Below are 19,838 nucleotides of genomic sequence, written 5' to 3' on the forward strand. Positions count from 1 at the left end.
TGACTATACTTGATACCATTAAACTGTATACCTAACAATGTTTAAGATTTTATCAGATATTTTTAATTAAAAAACCAAAAGCTAAGGTATTCATTCATCAGAGAAGTGTGTGTGTGTGTGTGTGTGTGTGTGTGAATACTCAGTCATGTACAATTCTTTGCAACCCCATGGATGGCAGGCTGCCAAGCTCCACTATCCATGTAATTTTCCAGGCAAGAATACTGGAGTGGGTTGCTTTTTCCTACTCTAGGGGATCTTCCTGACCCTGGGATCAAACCCACATCTCTTGCATTGCAGGTGAATTCTTTACCAATTCTACCACCTGGGAAGTTCCCAGGAGAGGATTACTCAGCAGTAAAAGGAATGAACTCTTCATATTCACAGAATGGATGATTCTCAAGATGATTATGCTGTATGAAAGAAAACAGACCAAAAACAAGAGTATAAATACTTTATGTTTCCAATTGTACAAAATTCTAGGAAAGGCAACCAAATTCACAGTGAATAAAAGGTAAATCAGTGGTTTCCTTGGGATGTAGCTAACAGTTCTCTGGGGAAGGCAAGGATGGATTGTCAAGGGGCACGAGGTAGCCATGTGGGTGACGGATGGGTTCATTATTATGGCTGTGGTGTTCGTTTCCTGAGTGTACACATATATTAAAACTTATCAAAGTGTACACATTAAATATGTACAGCCAATTATTGCATAGAAATTATATCTCAACAAAGCATTAAAAGAAATTGTTGCAAGTAAAAATCTGCTCTCCCACTCATTTTAGAAAATTTAAGATTTGGCACCCCCATATTCCCTCTCTCCTCATGTGTTGGCACCAAAAATAGTTGGCTGTGTTGCAAATGCCTCCTCCCTGGGTTACAAGATATACCTTCTCTTAGTCCCTATTTCTCTGCCAACACAACACTGGTTTTGACATGAATAATGCAGACAGCCTGCAATAATCCACAAAACCTTTAGCTGATTTCCTCTGCCAGTGGCCTTAGTCATAGGACAGAGGTCTGGAGGTCCTGAGAATTTCTTCAAGTCCTGAATCCTGCATAGTTACATTTAAGGGAACATTTGTGGATGCAATTTTATAAGATACATTCCCTCTAATCTGCCAATTGGACCCAGTAAGTCTTACAGTAGGTGACTTATACTGGATTTTAGACATCAAAGGCATATGACTCCTTGGCAGAGGCCAGATAAACAATGTCTACTAGACAGTGCTAAGGAATAGAAGCCATCCTCAGGAAAAAAAAAGGGGGGCCTAAATCAGGCTGCTTCCAGATACACTGGCAGTTGCACAACCTTCCCTTCCTCAAGGTAATCTCTGATCTACAAAAAGTCATGCCCTTCAGGTCACAACATTAGGCCGATCAAGCCCTATAATCTTCCCTAGGAGACCTCAGGTAGCAACACAAATGAGGCCAACTCTGGACTGAGAACTGTTCTCTGCCATCCCACTCTTCACTGAGGCAATAAATTTGGAGACTTGTTTGGTTTGCAAGACCTTCATCCTGTTCTCAACCCACTCCACACAGTTGTCAGAATACAGGAGATTAAAGGTGATTTTATCAATAAGGCCCTTATCACCCAAACCAGAGCAATGTAGAGTCAAGGATGGATAATGTGGAAGCTGGATGAATCCATCATGAGCATCATACAAGATCAACAATGTCCTTGGAAAAGGGAAACCTCTGCAAGCTGCCAGTAGGACCCAGATCAGGTCTTCATGGCAAAGATGGGTCATGATCACAGCTAAAGCAGTCAGTGGAAGGGAAGACATCTTCCTATGGCCTCAGGCTACTCACAATTCCCTCTCAAAAGAGGAAACAGAGGCCTGTCTTCTCTGAGAACAGGAAGTGGCTGGCACACACTCTGGAGACCTGCCAGTGGGTAGAGCTGAGATGACTTCTTCCACAGATACTAGCAGTGACAAAAACTCTGACAAAATTTGGGATCAGAAAATGTACGCTTTCTCCAGAAAGCTTCCAATTTATTTAGCATCCATTGGGAATCTCTCCAGCATAGATATTTGGATGAACAAGGTTTAACTTCTGGCTGACAGCTCCTTCATAAAGACCACTCTCAGAGTTCATCTCTAGGAGGTGCTGTTGTGCTGAAGAAGGAGGGAGAACATCCTTTGTACTCTTTTCTCTAGCGTGAATTTTCTGATGCTGGATGAGAGTAGACCTTTGGCTGAAGGCTTTTCCACATTCATTGCATTTATATGTCTTATCTGGTTTGTGAACTTTCCGATGCTGCCTCAGATTAGAACTTCGTCTGAAGGTTTTCCCACATTCACTGCACTCATAAGGTCTTTCACCAGTGTGGACTCGCTGATGATTCATGAGGTCAGAGCTCCGGCGGAAGGCTTTCCCACATACGCTGCATCTGTACGGTCGTTCACCTGTATGAACTATCTGATGTTGAACAAGTCCATCAAAGCGGCTAAAGAATTTCCCACATTCATTGCACTTGTAAGGTTTTTCTCCAGTATGAACTCTCCAGTGTTTAATTAGGCTGGAGTTGCAGTTGAAGGATTTTCCACACTCACTGCACTCATGAGCACTTTTACCAGTATGAATCCTCTTATGATGAATAAGGTTCGAGCGTTGCCTGAAGAACTTCCCACACTCACTGCATTCATAAGGCTTTTCTCCAGTGTGAACCCTCTTATGTTGAATAAGATTAGAACTTCGACTAAAGAATTTGCCACACTCGCTGCACACGTGAGGGCTTTCACCAGTGTGAACTCTCTGATGTTTGATGAGACTGGAGTGCTGGCTGAAGAATTTCCCACATTCGCCACACTCATAAGGCTTTCCTCGATTATGATCTCTCTGGTGTTGAAAGAGGCCAGAAGCACAGCTGAAAAATATCCCACATTTGTTGCACTCATAAGACCTTTCTCCAGTGTGGGTTCTCTGCTGAACAAGCGAAAGTTTGTCACTGAGAGCATTCTCAAATTCACTGTGCTTCTTATGGAGTTGCACAGTGGGAAAATCCACCACACTTTCAGAGCTCTGCGCTGGCTCCCCCACACTGGTAGTGACCTGATGCTGGAGTAAACCACATCTGGCCACAGAGGCCTTCCCATCCTCCCTGAATGTGAAAGATTTCTTTGATGTGTCATATCTGAAGCTTTTCACAAGCAAGGCCCTGCCTTCATTCCTTCCAATAGACTTGTCCACATTCTGCTGCATCTGTGGCTGGTGAAAGTGGGCGTTGAACTTCAATTCTTTCCTATGTGCCTCATGCACATGTGGTTTCTGCTTGGAATGTGTTGCCCGATGTTTAGCCAGATATAGAATGTCTTTCAAGTGGAGGCCACACAGGTTACAGGGGTAGCCCTTCTGGGTGGATGAAACTGCCTTGGAGTTCATGTTCTGTGACACTTCTACAGAAACACTGAGCTCAGCAGGTGATTCCTCACTCTCTGTTCCACAGTAAAAATCTGAAAGTAGAGAAATGCTGGTGATATTCATGTTAATTTTCATGGAAGGAAACAATCCAATCACAAATGCAAGTCTGACCCAGGAATGAGTCCATGGGACTGTTGGCAAGATGAGAGGCCTAAGGTCAAAATAAGGAATGGTCTTCCCAGCAGTCCTGGGCCGGTAAGCTCATGAAATAAGGGAGGCCATACCAGAAGCCCGAGGTCAGGGACGGCTGCCGAGAACAGCAATCCCACATCCATGCAGCAGTGGCTGCGCGGGTGCAAGAGTGCCTAGAGGAGCTACTCCACGTTCAAGGTCAGGAGGGGTGGCAGTGAGGAGATACCCCTCATCCAAGGTAAGGAGCAGCGGCTGCGCATTGCTGGAGCAGCCGTGAAGAGATACCCCACGTCCAAGGTAAAAGAAACCCAAGTAAGACTGTAGGTGTTGCAAGAGGGCATCAGAGGGCAGACACACTGAAACCATAATCACAGAAAACTAGTCAATCTAATCACACTAGGACAACAGCTTTGTCTAATGCAATGAAACTAAGCCACGCCCTGTGGGGCCAGCCAAGACGGGTGGGGCATGGTGGAGAGGTCTGACACAATGTGGTCCACTGGAGAAGGGAATGGCAAAGCACTTCAGTATTCTTGCCTTGAGAACCCCATGAACAGTATGAAAAGGCAAAATGATAGGATACTGAAAGAGGAACTCCCCAGGTCGTAGGTGCCCAATATGATACTGGAGATCAGTGGAGAAATAACTCCAGAAAGAATAAAGGGATGGAGCCAAAGCAAAAACAATACCCAGCTGTGGATGGGACTGGTGATAGAAGCAAGGTCTGATGCTGTAAAGAGCAATATTGCATAGGAACCTGGAATGTCAGGTCCATGAATCAAGGCAAATTGGAAAGGGTCAAACAGGAGATGGCAAGAGTGAATGTCGACATTCTAGGCATCAGCAAATTAAAATGGAGTGGAATGGGTGAATTTAACTCAGATGACCATTATATCTACTACTGTGGGCAGGAATCCCTCAGGAGAAATGGAGTTGCCATCATAGTCAACAAAAGAGTCCGAAATGCAGTACTTGGATGCAATTTCAAAAATGACAGAATGATCTCTGTTCGTTTCCAAGGCAAACCTTTCAATATCACAGTAATCCAAGTCTATGTCCCAACCAGGAATGCTGAAGAAGCTGAAGTTGAACGGTTCTATGAAGATCTACAAGACCTTTTAGAACTAACACCCAAAAAAGGTGTCCTTTTCATTATAGGGGACTGGAATGCAAAAGTAGGAAGTCAAGAAACACCTGGAGTAACAGGCAGATTTGGCCTTGGAATACGGAATGAAGCAGGGCAAAGGCTAATAGAGTTTTGCCAAGAGAACGCACTGGTCATAGCAAACACCCTCTTCCAACAACACAAGAAGAGACTCTACACATGGACATCACCAGATGGTCAACACCAAAATCAGATTGATTATATTCTTTGCAGCCAAAGATGGAGAAGTCAACAAAAACAAGACCAGGAGCTGAATGTGGCTCAGATCATGAGCTCCTTATTGCCAAATTCAGACTGAAGTTGAAGAAAGTAGGGAAAACCACTAGACCATTCAGGTATGACCTAAATGAAATCCCTTATGATTATACAGTGGAAGTGAGAAATAGATTTAAGGGACTAGATCTGATAGATAGAGTGCCTGAAGAACTATGGATGGAGGTTCGTGACATTGTACAGGAGACAGGGATCAAGACCATCTCCATGGAAAAGAAATGCAAAAAAGCAAAATGGCTGTCTGGGGAGGCCTAACAAATAGCTGTGAAAAGAAGAGAAGTGAAAAGCAAAGGAAAAAAGGAAAGATATCAGCATCTGAATGCAGAGTTCCAAAGAATAGCAAGAAGAGATAAGAAAGCCTTTCTCAGCTATCAATGCAAAGAGATAGAGGAAAACAACAGAATGGGAAAGACTAGAGATCTCTTCAAGAATATTAGAGATACCAAGGGAACATTTCATGCAAAGATTGGCTCGATAAAGGACAGAAATAGTAGGAACCTAACAGAAGCAGAAGATATTAAGAAGAGGTGGCAAGAATACACAGAAGAACTGTACAAAAAAGATCTTCATGACCCAGATGATCACGATGGTGTGATCACTCACCTAGAGCCAGACATCCTGGAATGTGAAGTCAAGTGGGCCTTAGAAAGCATCACTACGAACAAAGCTAGTGGAGGTGACGGAAGTCCAGTTGAGCTATTTCAAACCCTGAAAGATGATGCTGTGAAAGTGCTACACTCAGTATGCCAACAAATTTGGAAAACTCAGCAGTGCCCACAAGACTGGAAAAGGTCAGTTTTCATTCCAATCCCAAAGAAAGGCAATGCCAAAGAATGCTCAAACTACTGCACAATTGCACTCATCTCACACGCTAGTAAAGTAATGCTCAAAATTCTCCAAGCCAGGCTTCAGCAATACATGAACCGTGAACTTCCAGATATTCAAGCTGGTTTTAGAAAAGGCAGAGGAATCAGAGACCAAATTGCCAACATCTGCTGGATCATCGAAAAAGCAAGAGCGTTCCAGAAGATTATCTATTTCTGCTTTATTGACTATGCCAAAGCCTTTGACTGTGTGTATCACAATAAACTGTGGAAAATTCTGAAAGACATGGGAATACCAGACCACCTGACCTGCCTCTTGAGAAACCTATAAGCAGGTCAAGAAGCAACAGTTAGAACTGGACATGGAACAACAGACTGGTTCCAAATGGGAAAAGGAGTACGTCAAGGCTGTATTTATCACCCTGCTTATTTAACTTATAAGCAGAGTACATCATGAGAAATGCTGGACTGGAAGAAGCACAAGCTGGAATCAAGACTGCCGGGAGAAATATCAATAACCTCAGATATGCAGATGACACCACCCTTATGGCAGAAAGTGAAGAGGAACTAAAAAGCCTCTTGATGAAAGTGAAAGTGGAGAGTGAAAAAGTTGGCTTAAAGCTCAACATTCAGAAAATGAAGATCATGGCATCTAGTCCCATCACTTCATGGGAAATAGGTGGGGAAACAGTGGAAACAGTGTCAGACTTTATTTTGGGGGGCTCCAAAATCACTGCAGATGGTGACTGCAGCCATGAAATTAAAAGACGCTTACTGCTTGGAATGAAAGTTATGACCAACCTAGATAGCATATTCAAAAGCAGAAACATTACTTTGCCAACAAAGGTCCGTCTAGTCAAGGCTATGGTTTTTCCAGTGGTCGTGTACGGATGTGAGAGTTGGACTGTGAAGAAAGCTGAGCGCCAAAGAATTGATGCTTTTGAACTGTGGTGTTGGAGAAGACTCTTGAGAGTCCCTTGGACTGCAAGAAGATCCAACCAGTCCATTCTAAAGGAGATCAGCCCTAGGTGTTCTTTGGAAGGAATGATGCTAAAACTGAAACTCCAGTACTTTGGCCACCTCATGCGAAGAGTTGACTCATTGGAAAAGACTCTGATGCTGGTAGGGATTGGGAGCAGGAGGAAAAGGGGACGACAGAGGATGAGATGGCTGGATGGCATCACCAACTCGATGGACCTGAGTTTGAGTGAACTCCGGGAGTTGGTGATGGACAGGGAGGCCTGGCGTGCTGCAATTCATGGGGTCACAAAGCGTCAGACACAACTGAGCGACTGAACTGAACTGAACTGATACCAGGAGCCAGGACACAAAGATGGGCACAGTGTCAGATGGAAAGGCAGGTCTTCAGCTCTGTTCTCAACAAAGGCTTTTCTTGGGGGCTCCAGCTGCTGATAACCTGTGTGGGCTGTGCAGAAGGGTATGTCCAGATCTGGGAAAACCTGATTACAACTGGTTGACTGGTGTTCAAGGACTATCATAGGAAATGTGCTCATCTCATGACACATGAAGTGCAAGCCCATGCTTAAGAGTGCTGCAGAGGGAGTTGTGGAAACAGTGAGGGGCACAGACAGAGGCCCCAATCAGAGAAGAAATGACCAGTGGTCAACATACCAAAAATAGGAAAGGCAAGGTAGAAAAGATATAAGCCCATTGGCTTGGCACCAAAAGAATGATGAACACAAGAAAAGTGTCAGGTATGATTTGAAGACAGTAGTGATGTCACATGCTCCCCCACCCACACTTACCTGAGCCAAGCCCTCTATACACCCCTCTTGCCATGGCTGAAGTCATGTCCACTTGGTCAGGCACCCAGGGCTCTGCCCCCATCTCCAGCTGGGCAACTATGTGAGACCTGAAAGATGCAAGTCCTAGGGGGAAGATGGGGCAGATAAGGGACCAGCACTTTGCCCAGGTGAATTATCCCACAATAGAACACAGGAAAGGAAACATAATTACAAAAGGAACACACAAGGGAGATTTGGCAGGAACATCCCAGTGGTCATGGCAAACAGTGACCACATAAGTGCCTAGAGTTCCTGGCGGTCAGGCCTTAGGCAATGTTAGCTAAAACAAAGGAGCCAAACAGAACTGTCAGAGATCTGAACAATCATCCAGGAGATCCGTGGCTGAGTCAGACAGGATCTGCTGGGCTGACTGCAAGACTCCTCCTTCTAGGACCCTTCCCCAGCAGGCTTTGAGACAGTAGGTGTTGAGGCTGCTTGGGGAGAGCATGGGACCCTGCACACAGTTCAGCTCTGGATCCACAGCACATATACCTGAAGAGGTGGGAGGACTTCCCTGGTGGTCCAGTGGTTAAGAATCTACTTCCCAATGCAGGGGACTTGGGTTCAATTCTTGGTCGGGGAACTAAGAACCCACATGCTGCACACCACAACTAGAGAAACCCACTCACTGCAAATAGAGAAGCCTGCACATTTCAACGAAGACCCATCATAGCCCAAAAAACAAAGGCAGTGGGGAGGGGAGGAAGCAATGCCCACAGCGCAGCTGTGGGAAGGAAAGAACCACGTCTTGGGAAAAGGGAATGGGCGGAGATGAGCTCAGGACACCTGGGTGGGTGTAAAAGCCTTACCAAGGGAGGCGATCAGTGCAAAGTTCTCCAGCATCACATCACAGTACAGGAGTCTCTGAGCCTCATCAAGGAGTCCCCACTCCTCCGGGGAGAAGTAAATGGTCACGTCCTCAAAGGTCACACAGCCCTGCCATGATGATGGGGACAGTTCATTCCATGATCAGCTTCTTTCCTCAGGACTCCCTCTCTGTTCACTGTTCACCCTCCTCCCCAGCTCCCCAACACAGAGGAGATCTCAGACCCTGGTTCCACACGTTCTATGACTGCTGTGTCAGTCCACAGCAATACCCACAGGCAAGTAGGCAGAGAGATACCAGTTGAGCTCTGGGTCTGAAATGCAGGGCCCCTAATAATTACCCTAAGGCATATGATAATAGACAAAGATACTCCAAAACTCCTAGGAGAAAGCATATTTTCTTTTTCTGTCTCTTCAAGTTATAAACCTTATCATGTTTTTTGAATGTAAACACAGCCCACTGAGCCTGAGCCTAGATTAGCTCAATTAGTAAAACTTGAAATTGAAAAGAGAGAGAGAGAGAGAGACTTTTTAAAACCCCAACTGCTAAAAAGCCTCTCTTGCTGAAACTCTAAGTCACAGCCTCCTTAAAATTGTTTGCCAAAGGCAAATACGTATCTTATTTGTCTTCTCCTCAAAGGACACAATCCGAGCAAATAATCTAATTTATTCCAACTGTTACTTATAAACTAGCAAATTTTATATGCTTCCCCGGTGGTGCAGTGGTAAAGAATTCACCTGCCAATGCAGGAGACTCAAGAGTCTCTTGGGTTTGATCCCTGGATCGAGAAGATCCCCTGGAGTAAGAAATGGTAACCCTTTTCAGTATTCTTGCCTGGAAAATTCCATGGACAGAGGAACCTGGCAGGCCCCAGTCCATGGAGTTGCTAAGAGTCAGACATGACTAATAGACTGAGCACACATGCGTAAGTTTTATGTTGTACTTGATTCATGATTAAAGTTTTAAAATGAGAACTATGAGTTCTTTGGTTGTGTCTGTCTGTAAGTCCATATGTGTATGCTACCTCTGATGGCACTGCCAAAATTAATTTCTAAAAGGCCTTTATTTAATTGGCTTATAAAAATAAGCACTTATATAAAAATTCTCAAATATGTAATAAAAAAAACAAATATCTTTCAAGTTCATATATTTAGGATAATCTTTAGTAAATAAGAGCTACTTTTAAACTTGTTGGTTAAATTAATACAGGAATATCTCAAATTTAACATTAAATATAATGTAAACAACTTGTTCTACCTGGGTTTATTAGTCAAATGGGCTCATTGCCTCTGTTGCAAAGTTTGTCACCAAACAAACAAACTTAGAATAATGATTATTTTAAAGTCTTATGAAATTTTTATGAGTAATCTAAGTATGATTGTTAAAAACAAATAAATTAGGGAATTCCCTGGCGACCCAGTCATTAGGATTTGTTGCCATGGCCCAGGCCAATCCTTGATCAGGGAACTAAGATCCTGTAAACCATGCAACTTGACAGGAAAAATAAATAAAAATAAATATATAAAATAGATGTAAATGTGATCAGTTTTTAGGTAGATTTTTAAACAATAATTGTGTTACAGTATGTCCACTTAAATAACTCCATAAATCCATCTGGTAAGTTATACCCTATGTTTTGCTATGTTAAATTAAATGATGGGAATTTGTTGGATGCCTAGATCATTTCCAAGTAAGATAAAGTACTGAAACATTAATTGCTAAAGTCTAAGTTTATATGTACTTTTGGCCTCTCATTACAGAGAGATTAAGTATGTTTGGCTCTGGTGAATATATCTTGCGCTTTATTGAAAGACTGTACTATGAAATAGCATATGTTTCTAGAAATTATACAATGTACTTATAAATTTGCCAAGCCACAAAATGTTAATAAAGTTTACAGCTGTTTACTTCTTTATTTTCACTAAAATTAAGATTTCAAAGGATTGAGGATTCCAATTAAATATGTGGTTAAAGCTGCCAGATACAATAATAGAAATAGAATGTGTTTGGGGAAGAGAAAAAATAAGGTGTGGAGGTGTTTTTGTTAAGGAAAATGAAAGTAATTTTGTCCTAAAGCTAGTTTCTTCTAAATGGGAAAGAAAACAAGGGATAAACTAAAATGAAATTCTGTAGGATTGTGCATAAAGGAGTCTTTAGAAAGGAATTTTATATGTGGTCATGACTGAATAAGATTGGAATGGATTTAGTTAAACAAATAAGTTTTAATATCAAAGTAAAACAGTAAAAATTGGAATTTGGTTTTCTATTAAAAGAACAAAGTTTTGTTTTCCTGTTGGTCTGCTCTTGATAATCAGAGATTATGAAAGGCTTTTCTTTACCTTTAAATAATATACTTAGGAAAACACCAAAGATCTTCTGTCTTGTCAAAATAATTACTTATGTTCTGTTGTCTTTATCAGTTCTTTGATTCATTGAGTAAATCTATTGCTATTAAAAGAGCTAAATTTTGCTCAGAACTACATAACCATTTATATTTGCTGAAGGTTTTAATTGTTAAGTTTCGTTGAATGGATAACGAAGCATTGCTGTGAAGATCTATTTGACAAAGTCCAATTTTTAAAAATACTTTTGACAAACTTCCCTCAAATCAAATTGTAAATGAAATCTTTTTGATTTAGGACTTTGAGAGATGAGATAGTTTTTAGATATATATCTAAAATACCTCAAAGATTTATTCTTTCTCCTTATAAAAAGATATTAATCAGCTATATTTGATACGTTAAATTATGTGGAAACTGTTATCATCTTCTTTATGTTGTGTCTATATAGGTATGTGTTCTAAGTGTTCCAGAAATTAGGTGAAATTCCTGAAGTCATATATGTCCTGGCATAAAATGTTATCTGTCATCAAGATGGAGGCTCAGACTAAAGGAATTGAACCCAAGTATCAGAGAAATGCCCTAACTGACCTTCAAGCGAAGGCAGTAGCAACAGAATTTATAAAGACTGTGGCACATGTGAACAAAATCCATTCTGCTTCTGCAAAAATCCTGACCCCTTCTTGCCAGACTTTTGCCATCCTGATATCCTTGTACCAAGGCAACAGTATGCTACTGAATAAGAGAAATTAAAATAGGTAAACAATAGTTGCAAACTAAACAAACAGTCAGAGCTATGGGAAAACCAAGATGGCTACTTAGTTCTCCCCAGGTCCCTGGCAAATCTCATTTTTTCCCCCTGCATTCCTTCACTCACCATCATGCATTTAAGGTGCATTTAAATAGACATTGGCAGGGAGAACTCTATAAAACTGAAAAAACACCCTATCAGTGATGTCTGACCTTTCAGGTCCATAACCCTGGGAAAAACTATTTTTGCCCCAGGTGCCTCAGACCTCTTCTCTCTGGACCCTTTGAGCACCTGCAGCTGGACATCATTCAACTGCCACTAAGTATGGTTTATCAGAATGTTCTTATTATTACATGTATGCTTTCCAGATGGGTTGAAGCCTTCCCTTGCTACAAGACTGATGACACCACAGGGGCAAAGAAACAATTTTTTATAATGTATTTTCTATTTGGGGTATAACTTACATAATCTCCAGTGATCAAGGCACCCACCTCACTGGGCAAATCATTCAAGCCTTAACAAAAATCTCACAAACTCCTTGGACTATCACTGTTACCCTCACGCTTCATCATCAGGCAAAGTCAACAGAACTAACGGAAGAACTGGACACGAAGAGGAACAAAAATTAATTACATGGAATTGAATGAACTAATGAATATGATTATGATTATAGTTTTTATGGCTTTTTGTTTAAAATACAATATTACTTTTTTTTAACCTTTTGTTTTCCAAATGCAAGGAATTATTTTAAAAAGATTTACAGCAGTTTGGTGAATCGTACTTCTTGGTAGCTCAGCTGGTAAAGAATCCACCTGCAGTGCAGGAGATCCTGGTTCTATTCCTGGGTCAGAAAGTTCCCCTGGAAAAGGGATAGGCTACCCACTCCAGTATTCTTGGGCTTCCCTAGTGGCTCAGATGGTAAAGAATCCTGCAATGCGGGAGACCTGGGTTCCTCCCTGGGTTGGGAAGATCCCCTGGAGAAGGAAATGGCAACCCACTCCAGTATTTTTGCCAGGAGAATACCCATAGAAAGAGGAGCCTGGCTGGCTACAGTCCACAGGGTCGCAAAGAGTCAGACACGACTAAGTGACTAAACATGGCACAGCATACCTTTGTAAGCAAAAATGAAACATTTTTTTCTCCCCACCTGATTGCTCCAGAATTCAGAAACTCTCATGAGTATTCTTATTTTCTTAACAATATAATTACATTTGGAAAAGTTCAATAAGACTCTGTTCTCCTTAAAATAGAACACAATTAGAAATATTGGTTATCTTATCAAGGCCTTTGACTGGAAAGTCATATTTGAGAAATACACACAGACTCAGATACGATCAAACAATTTGAAAGAACTTGACTTTATTTCATTATTTTTCTTTTTAGCTGCACCATAGCTTGCAGGATCTTAGTTCCCTGACCAGGGATTAAACCCTGGTTCTAAATTGAACCCTTGTATGTATGATTTTAGTACTGTTAGTTTCATTGACGAGAAGGCAATGGCACCCCACTCCAGTATTCTTGCCTGGAAAATCCCATGGATGGAGGAGCCTGGCAGGCTGCAGTCCAGGGGGTCGCTAAGAGTCGGACATGACTGAGCGACTTCACTTTCACTTTTCACTTTCTTGCATTGGAGAAGGAAATGACAACCCACTCCAGTGTTCTTGCCTGGAGAATCCCAGGGACGGGGGAGCCTGGTGGGCTGCCGTCTATGGGGTCGCACAGAGTCGGACACGACTGAAGCGACTTAGCAGCAGCAGCAGCAGTTTCACTGAGGTTTTGCTGTTTACTTGAAATCTGGACTAGATCCTGAAGTGTTCTAATTTCGTCCAATATCTGGCTACAACTCGTTAATGTTTCCAATTTTCTCCCACCCTTTTGACCTGGAATAATTGAGAACTAAAACTGCCCTTTTCCTGATGCCTTGAAAATTGAAGCTAGACAACTTGATAGAAATTTCAGAGAAATTGCCACAACAGCTCATATTTAAACAATCTTCATGCTTGCTGCTGTATGAGCCACTTAGAAAGCATTCTTGAACACCTGGTGACATCAGAGACATTTCAAACTGCAAAAGATGCTTCGACCCTGACATCTAGAAATCTTCTTGACTGCATCCTGATGTCAGAAACTGGTTTATAATTGGCTCCAAACACTAACCCTTTGTTTTCTTTTGTTTTTCTAGAAATGTCTCATTACCTGATCGCTTTTACCATAGGCCTAGCTTCTGGAGCCCATCTGCATTACTGCCTCCTGAAATGAGGTATAATTGTTTTCCTGAACTGACCTCTTCTCAGAACTAACAATCTGCTTCAATGAACTGGTACTCAGACGCTCAGTCGTGTCCAGCTCTTTGTGATCCCATGGGCTGTAGCCTGCCAGTCCCCTCTGTCAATGGAATTCTCAAGGCAAGAATACTGGTGTGGAGTGCCATTTTCTACTCCAGGGGCTCTTCCCCACCCAGCAACTGAACCCACCTCTCTTATGTCTCCTACATTAGCAGGTGGATTCTTTAACATTAGCACCACCTGGGAAGCCCTCAGTAAGCTGGAGAACTCCTCTTACCTGTTCTCTTTCCACAGAGGAAGTTCCAGAGAGGGAACTACTGGGGCCTAGAGTGCTGCTGCTAAGCTGCTAAGTCACTTTAGTCATGTCCGACTCTTTACGACCCCATGGACTGCAGCCCACCAGGCTCCTCCGTCCGTGGGATTTTCCAGGCAAGAGTACTGGAATGGGTTGCCATTGCCTTCTCTAGGGGTCTAGCGTAGGCCTCCCCAAAATGTGCCTCAATGGCCTATTGATTATTTTGAATTAAAATTACTGAAGAAACAGCCAACACAAGAGGAATACTGTGACCCACATTTCTGTCTCCCTGAAAACAGAAAATTAATTTCTACGTAAAAAGTGCACTCCCTGGAGGTCCAACGGTTAAGACTCTGCACTTCCACTGCAGGGGGCACAGGTTTGACCCCTGGTCAGGGAACTAAGATCCCACATGTCACACATGGCCAAAAAGTAAAATAAATAAATAAATACATAAAATAAACTGGGCCAAGATATTTAAAAAAAAAAAAAAAAAACTATTTAAAAGTGCACCCCCTGTATCTGGAGGTAAAGCACATCTTTATTGCCAAAGGGAGGGAATTTGGACCAAGAAACCTATATAAGTAAACCTTGTTACTTCTTTAATTTACTACCTGAAGCCCAAACTTTGTTTAGATTCTTCATAATTGGGCACCCAAAATCTAAGTTCCTTTGTCCAGTTGATTACTCACAAAGGTATTGTTTGTCTAATAAGTAAAAGATGCTGACTTTGGCCACTTTTTAGGTCCCATTTCTGACTTCACTTACATTAAAATGTATTTTTCTCCTGTTAATGTGCCTTATGCTAATTATTTTTATTAGTGCATCCACGAGAACTCAAACAAGAGGTAGAGAGAGAAATTTCCCCCTCCCTGACAGCATCCAGAGAATTCTAGGCAAATACAACTACGATCCCAACCTGCCCCAGACCTTCTATGACTCCCACTGCCAAGGGCAACATCCACCCTTGAGGTGAAGGCCTCCCGACCTGGCCATGATCCTAGCTTCAATCCAAGCTACCCGGGACTACAGCAGACCCCTCGCTTCTCTGTATGGCACATTCTATCCCTTCACCATCACTTATTCAAAGCCAACCTCTCTGGTCCTCCTGCCCCCACCCACCAGGGTCTAATAGCTCTCCCAGCTTGCCCCATCTGCCCCTTGGTTCTCCAGCCTGACTGAAAATCCCATGGTTCCCTCAAGGGTCCACAAAGGCCTGGTGAGAATGCAGATGGCCAAATGAGCACCAGCCGAGGCCTCACTGAGCGCTACTTCCATCATCATCAAGCCTCAGACCTCCTTTCGTACCTAGGCCCCCAGGAAAATTTGGCCAGCTGCCAGACACACTTTTCCCTACACACAGACCCCCTCTCCCCACCCAGCTACTACCACAAACACTAACTCTCCCTCAACTGTCTCTATGATGCCAAACAAGCCAGCCAACATACCGAAGCAAGATGCCCAGTTCTCAGGCTCCACTTTCCTCCCTCCTTCCCCCTAAGGTCACTGCCACCCTCCAAATCAGACACACAGTTACACCCTTGTCCACATACCAGATGCCACATTTTGGATGTTTTTGTTTTTGTTTTGTCACACAGGTTTTGCCAATGGCTCAGCAGTAAAGAATTAGCCTACAATGCTGGAGACACAGGAGATGTGGGTTCAGTCTCTAGGTTGGGAAGAGCCCCTGGAGGAGGAAATGGCAACCCACTCCAGTATTCTTGCCTGGAAAAAAATCCCCTGGACAGAGGAGTCTGGCGGGCTACGGTCCATGGGGGTCGCAAAAGAATCAGACATGACTGAGTGACTAAGCACTCAGTGCAGTTTGTGGGATCTTAGTTCCTGGACCAGGGATCAAACCCATGCCCCCTGCAGTGAAAGCCTGGAATCCTAACCACTGAACTTCCAGGGAAGTCCCTGGTGTTTCTCACTGTGACAATAAAGACCAACCAAACAAGAAAGCTAAAGGCTATTTATTCTGAGTTTGTTATAGAAAGGGAGTTAGCCACTTAAGTTTTGATTTTTTTTTTAATTCATGTGTGTTCCCTTTATTTTTAAATATTTTTGTTAAAAATAATTTTATTGATATATAGTTGCTTTACAATGTTTAGTTTCCACCATACAACAAAGTAAATCAGCTATATGTATACATATATCCCCTCTTATTTGGATTTCCTTTCCATTTAGGTCACTACAGAGCACTGAGTAGAGTTCCCAGTGCTATACAGTAGATTCTCATTAGTTATCAATTTTATATATAGGATCAATAGTGCATATGTGTCAATCCCCATCTCCCAACCACCTATGTTGGCAGAGACTCAAAGGCAGGCAGAGGAATGGGAAAGCTTTATAAGTGGGAAAAAAAAAAAGGAAGGCTTCAGGTAAGCCCTGTTGGCCTGCGAAAGCTGTAGGCAAACTAACTAGAAGCAGAGCATCCTAGGTGACCAGTTAGAGGTGCATATTTGGCTATTTCTGGTTGGTCTTAAGTTGGAACAAAAACGAGAGCAGTTGTCAGTTATTACGTCCTGGTTATTTGAGGCCAACTGTTATAGACATTATTAACTCCCTGGATTGTCACTAAAGATAGCAATCTGGGTTCCTGCAAGTCTAACTTACAGCAGAATGGCTTCCTGGGTTGTTTATTGTAGATAAGGGGGTTTGTTTCCTGGCCAGGTTGCCGCAGGCTGTGGGTCAGAGTTCTATTTTATGTATAGTCTGCCAATGGCCCTTTATATATTCAGTGTCTCTTAACCTAAACTAAGCCTCCCCCAAACACCATAACTGTGTGTCTAGCTGCTCAAGCTTCAACTCCACTCAGGGGTCCCTGGAACATCAGAACATGGCCCAAATGTAACTTCTGCTATTTCCAGTGAAAATTCCTCCTACAAACAAGTTCCCTTCTCAGTTGATGGTTCATCCATCCTTCCAGCTGCTAACACCAAATCCATCGAGTCGCTGCTTTTCTTTCTCAGTTTTCACCTCAGAAAATCTGGTCAGCCTCACTTAGAAGACCTACCTAGAATCCAATCGCTTCTTCTACCTGCAATCACCTGCCCTCCTCACCTGGCCAGCAGTATTGCAGCAGCTACTGGTTGCTCTCCCCACCTTCACCCTCAGCCCACAGTCAGTTTTCCACTTGGCATCCAGGTGACCCTGTTAGGATGTAAATCACATCACCTTCCTCCTCTGCTCTGTGGCTTCTGTGGCTCCCAACACTCTCAGAATAGACGCCAGGCTTCTCAGCCGGCCATTCCAGGCTGACTTCAGCCCACCTGCTCTCTGAACACTCCCAGCTCCATCCTGTACTTGCACACCGCTGGTTCCTATTGCCTAGGAAACCGTTTCCCACCTCATCCACTAGAGTTCAGAAATGGGACCCGCTCTCTATGACCCCTGCCCTGGATTCAGGACCCGAGGCTGCAAGTGACCACTCGCTCCCTCTCAAACCCTCAGGAGCCCATACTCAAAAGCAGAGAGATGAAAAAGACATCAAGTTGTAGAGCAATGCCCATCTTTGATCCCCCGGCTGCGAGTACGTGAGGATGAAGGGCTGAGCGGCTGCGGGCCTGAAGCCCCTCCACTCACCTGCGCTGTGTCCATCAGCGCCGCAGCCGCCGCCATCGCAGCCCCTGGACGCAGGAGCCCTCAGAGGCGGGTGACCGAGGCGGGTGTCGCGGGCTCTGCGTAGCGACACGGCGCCTGGCCCCGGGCGAGGTGGGACTTCAGTCTCCTCCAGGTCAAGTGCGCCCAGAGTCGGGTGCCGCGGAGAGCGCGGCGCGGCGGGACCCTGGCGGACACCGCGTTCCAGGGGGTCACTGATAGTTCAAAAGCGCAGAGAAGGGTCAAGGTCTCCCTGTCCTTCCCCCTCCCGTTCCCGAAAACCGCCTGGGAAGCGGTACCCGCCCAGCGCCACCCCCAGTCCCGCACCCACGGCTCGGGGCGCACCGACCCAGCCCGGGGAAACGACTAGCTGGGCAGAAACGCAGGAAGTTCCGGCCCCCACCTCCCCGACCGGAAGAAACGACACTCTCCCGGGCTGTCATTGGCCCAGCGCCAGCCGGTGACGCACCGGCATAGCCTCCCGGACAGTGTTTTCTGTCCTGCATCCGGCAGGGTGGGTCAGGGGCCGCAGGGAGGAGCGTGGAGGGAGGTGGGCTGGGGAGGAGAGCTGACCTTACGCTAGTGGTTGACATTGGCCGGGAGGCACCGCGAGCTTTTCTTCCTTAAGGGACGGTCTCCAGACCTCTGGGACTGCCTGGGGCCAAGTGCCGCCTGCCCTCAGAAGTCTGTAATTTGAGACCCACACTTGCCTGTGTGGGTGTAGGCTGGTCTCTTGATCCTGCAGGCTCCCCGGGACCTAGATTCACTTTAAATAATAAAGATAATATCTAATATACAGGTTCTTTGTGTACTAATGTTAAGGGAAGCACACTGATTGAAACCGCCCACCCTGGCCAGGCACCATAGTAACAATTTGCATGAGTTGTTTTAGGACAGGAGATCTTGATAAGGAATACGGAACTAATAAGCCACCGCCAACAGGAAGAGTTCGGGAAAGGTCTAAAGGAGACACCTCGTGTCCGTCCACTTCCCAGAATCCCTCTCACTAGCATCCATCTTGGCTGAGTCACCAGGAAAGACTCTGAATTAGAATGATTGGCCAAAGACCACCCGGAGACTAATCCCATCACCATAAAACCTGAGACTGGGAGCCACGTGGCAGAGCAGTTCTCCTGGGTTCCCTTACCCTGCTGCTCGCCACCCGGGTGCCCTTTTCCAATAAAGTCTCTTGCTTTGTCAGCACATGTGTCTCCTCAGACAATTCATTTCCAAGTATTAGACAAGAGCCCAGTTTCGGGCCCTGGAAGGGGTCCCCCTTCCTACAACACTAATATTTAAAGTTGCTTCAATTCAGTGCTTCCCAAAATGGTAACATCAGTATCACCTAGGAATTCATTAAAAATGCAAGTTCTCAGTCAGCAATCTATACCTTGATTTCTAGTCTTTCCCATTCTATTGTTTTCCTGTATTTCTTGGCATTGTTCACTAAAGAAGGCTTTCTTATCTCTCCTTGCCATTCTCTGAAACTCTGCATTCAGTTGGATGTATCTTTCCCTTTCTGCATTGCCTTTCCTTTCTCTTTCTTTTTTTTTTTTTAATTTTATTCTTAAACTTTACAATATTGTATTGGTTTTGCCAAATTTCGAAATGAATCCGCCACAGGTATACCTGTGTTCCCCATCCTGAACCCTCCTCCCTCCTCCCTCCCCATACCCTCCCTCTGGGTCGTCCCAGTGCACCAGCCCCAAGCATCCAGTGTCGTGCGTCGAACCTGGACTGGCAACTCGTTTCATACATGATATTATACATGTTTCAATGCCATTCTCCCAAATCTCCCCACCCTCTCCCTCTCCCACAGAGTCCATGACTGATCTGTACATCAATGTCTCTTTTGCTGTCTCGTACACAGGGTTATTGTTACCATCTTTCTAAATTCCATATATATGCATTAGTATACTGTATTGGTGTTTTTCTTTCTGGCTTACTTCACTCTGTATAGTAGGCTCCAGTTTCATCCACCTCATTAGAACTGATTCAAATCTATTCTTTTTAATGGCTGAGTAATACTCCATTGTGTATATGTACCACTGCTTTCATATCCATTCATCTGCTGATGGACATCTAGGTTGCTTCCATGTCCTGGCTATTATAAACAGTGC

At 44.0% G+C, this 19,838-nt stretch overlaps 1 protein-coding gene across 2 annotated transcripts; it reads right to left on the minus strand.

Moving 5' to 3' along the window:
- Positions 1-437: 437 nt before the first annotated feature.
- On the minus strand, positions 438-18,120 carry ZNF792 (zinc finger protein 792). 2 transcript variants are annotated; one of them, XM_086352017.1, is made up of 4 exons: positions 17,704-18,120; positions 8,432-8,558; positions 7,584-7,706; positions 438-3,455 (listed from the first exon to the last, which is right to left on the minus strand). In XM_086352017.1, the coding sequence occupies exons 1-4, from the start codon at positions 17,737-17,739 to the stop codon at positions 1,999-2,001; spliced, it is 1,743 nt and encodes a 580-aa protein (XP_086208143.1). In that variant the 5' UTR covers positions 17,740-18,120; the 3' UTR covers positions 438-1,998. The 2 variants fall into 2 exon arrangements, with proteins under 2 accessions (XP_086208143.1, XP_086208144.1); XM_086352018.1 differs by lacking the exon at positions 17,704-18,120 and adding an exon at positions 8,684-9,945.
- Between the last annotated feature and the right edge of the window lie 1,718 nt (positions 18,121-19,838).

This window comes from Bos grunniens, chromosome 18 (genome assembly GCF_055505025.1).
Source record: "Bos grunniens cultivar Pamir isolate PY7600 chromosome 18, Bosgru_T2T1.0, whole genome shotgun sequence".
NCBI classification, from domain to species: domain Eukaryota; kingdom Metazoa; phylum Chordata; class Mammalia; order Artiodactyla; family Bovidae; genus Bos; species Bos grunniens.

What these genes read in the sequence shown, in the direction of transcription:
- ZNF792 (XM_086352018.1), bottom strand. Translation starts at nt 8,842, where the DNA reads ATGCTTTCTCCTAGGAGTTTTGGAGTATCTTTGTCTATTATCATATGC. An exon ending in ACACAGCAGTCATAGAACGT is followed by an intron (nt 8,559 to 8,683) that starts GTGGAACCAGGG and finishes TCATCATGGCAG; the next exon opens with GGCTGTGTGACCTTTGAGGA. An exon ending in TGCACTGATCGCCTCCCTTG is followed by an intron (nt 7,707 to 8,431) that starts GTAAGGCTTTTA and finishes TCTTCCCCCTAG; the next exon opens with GACTTGCATCTTTCAGGTCT.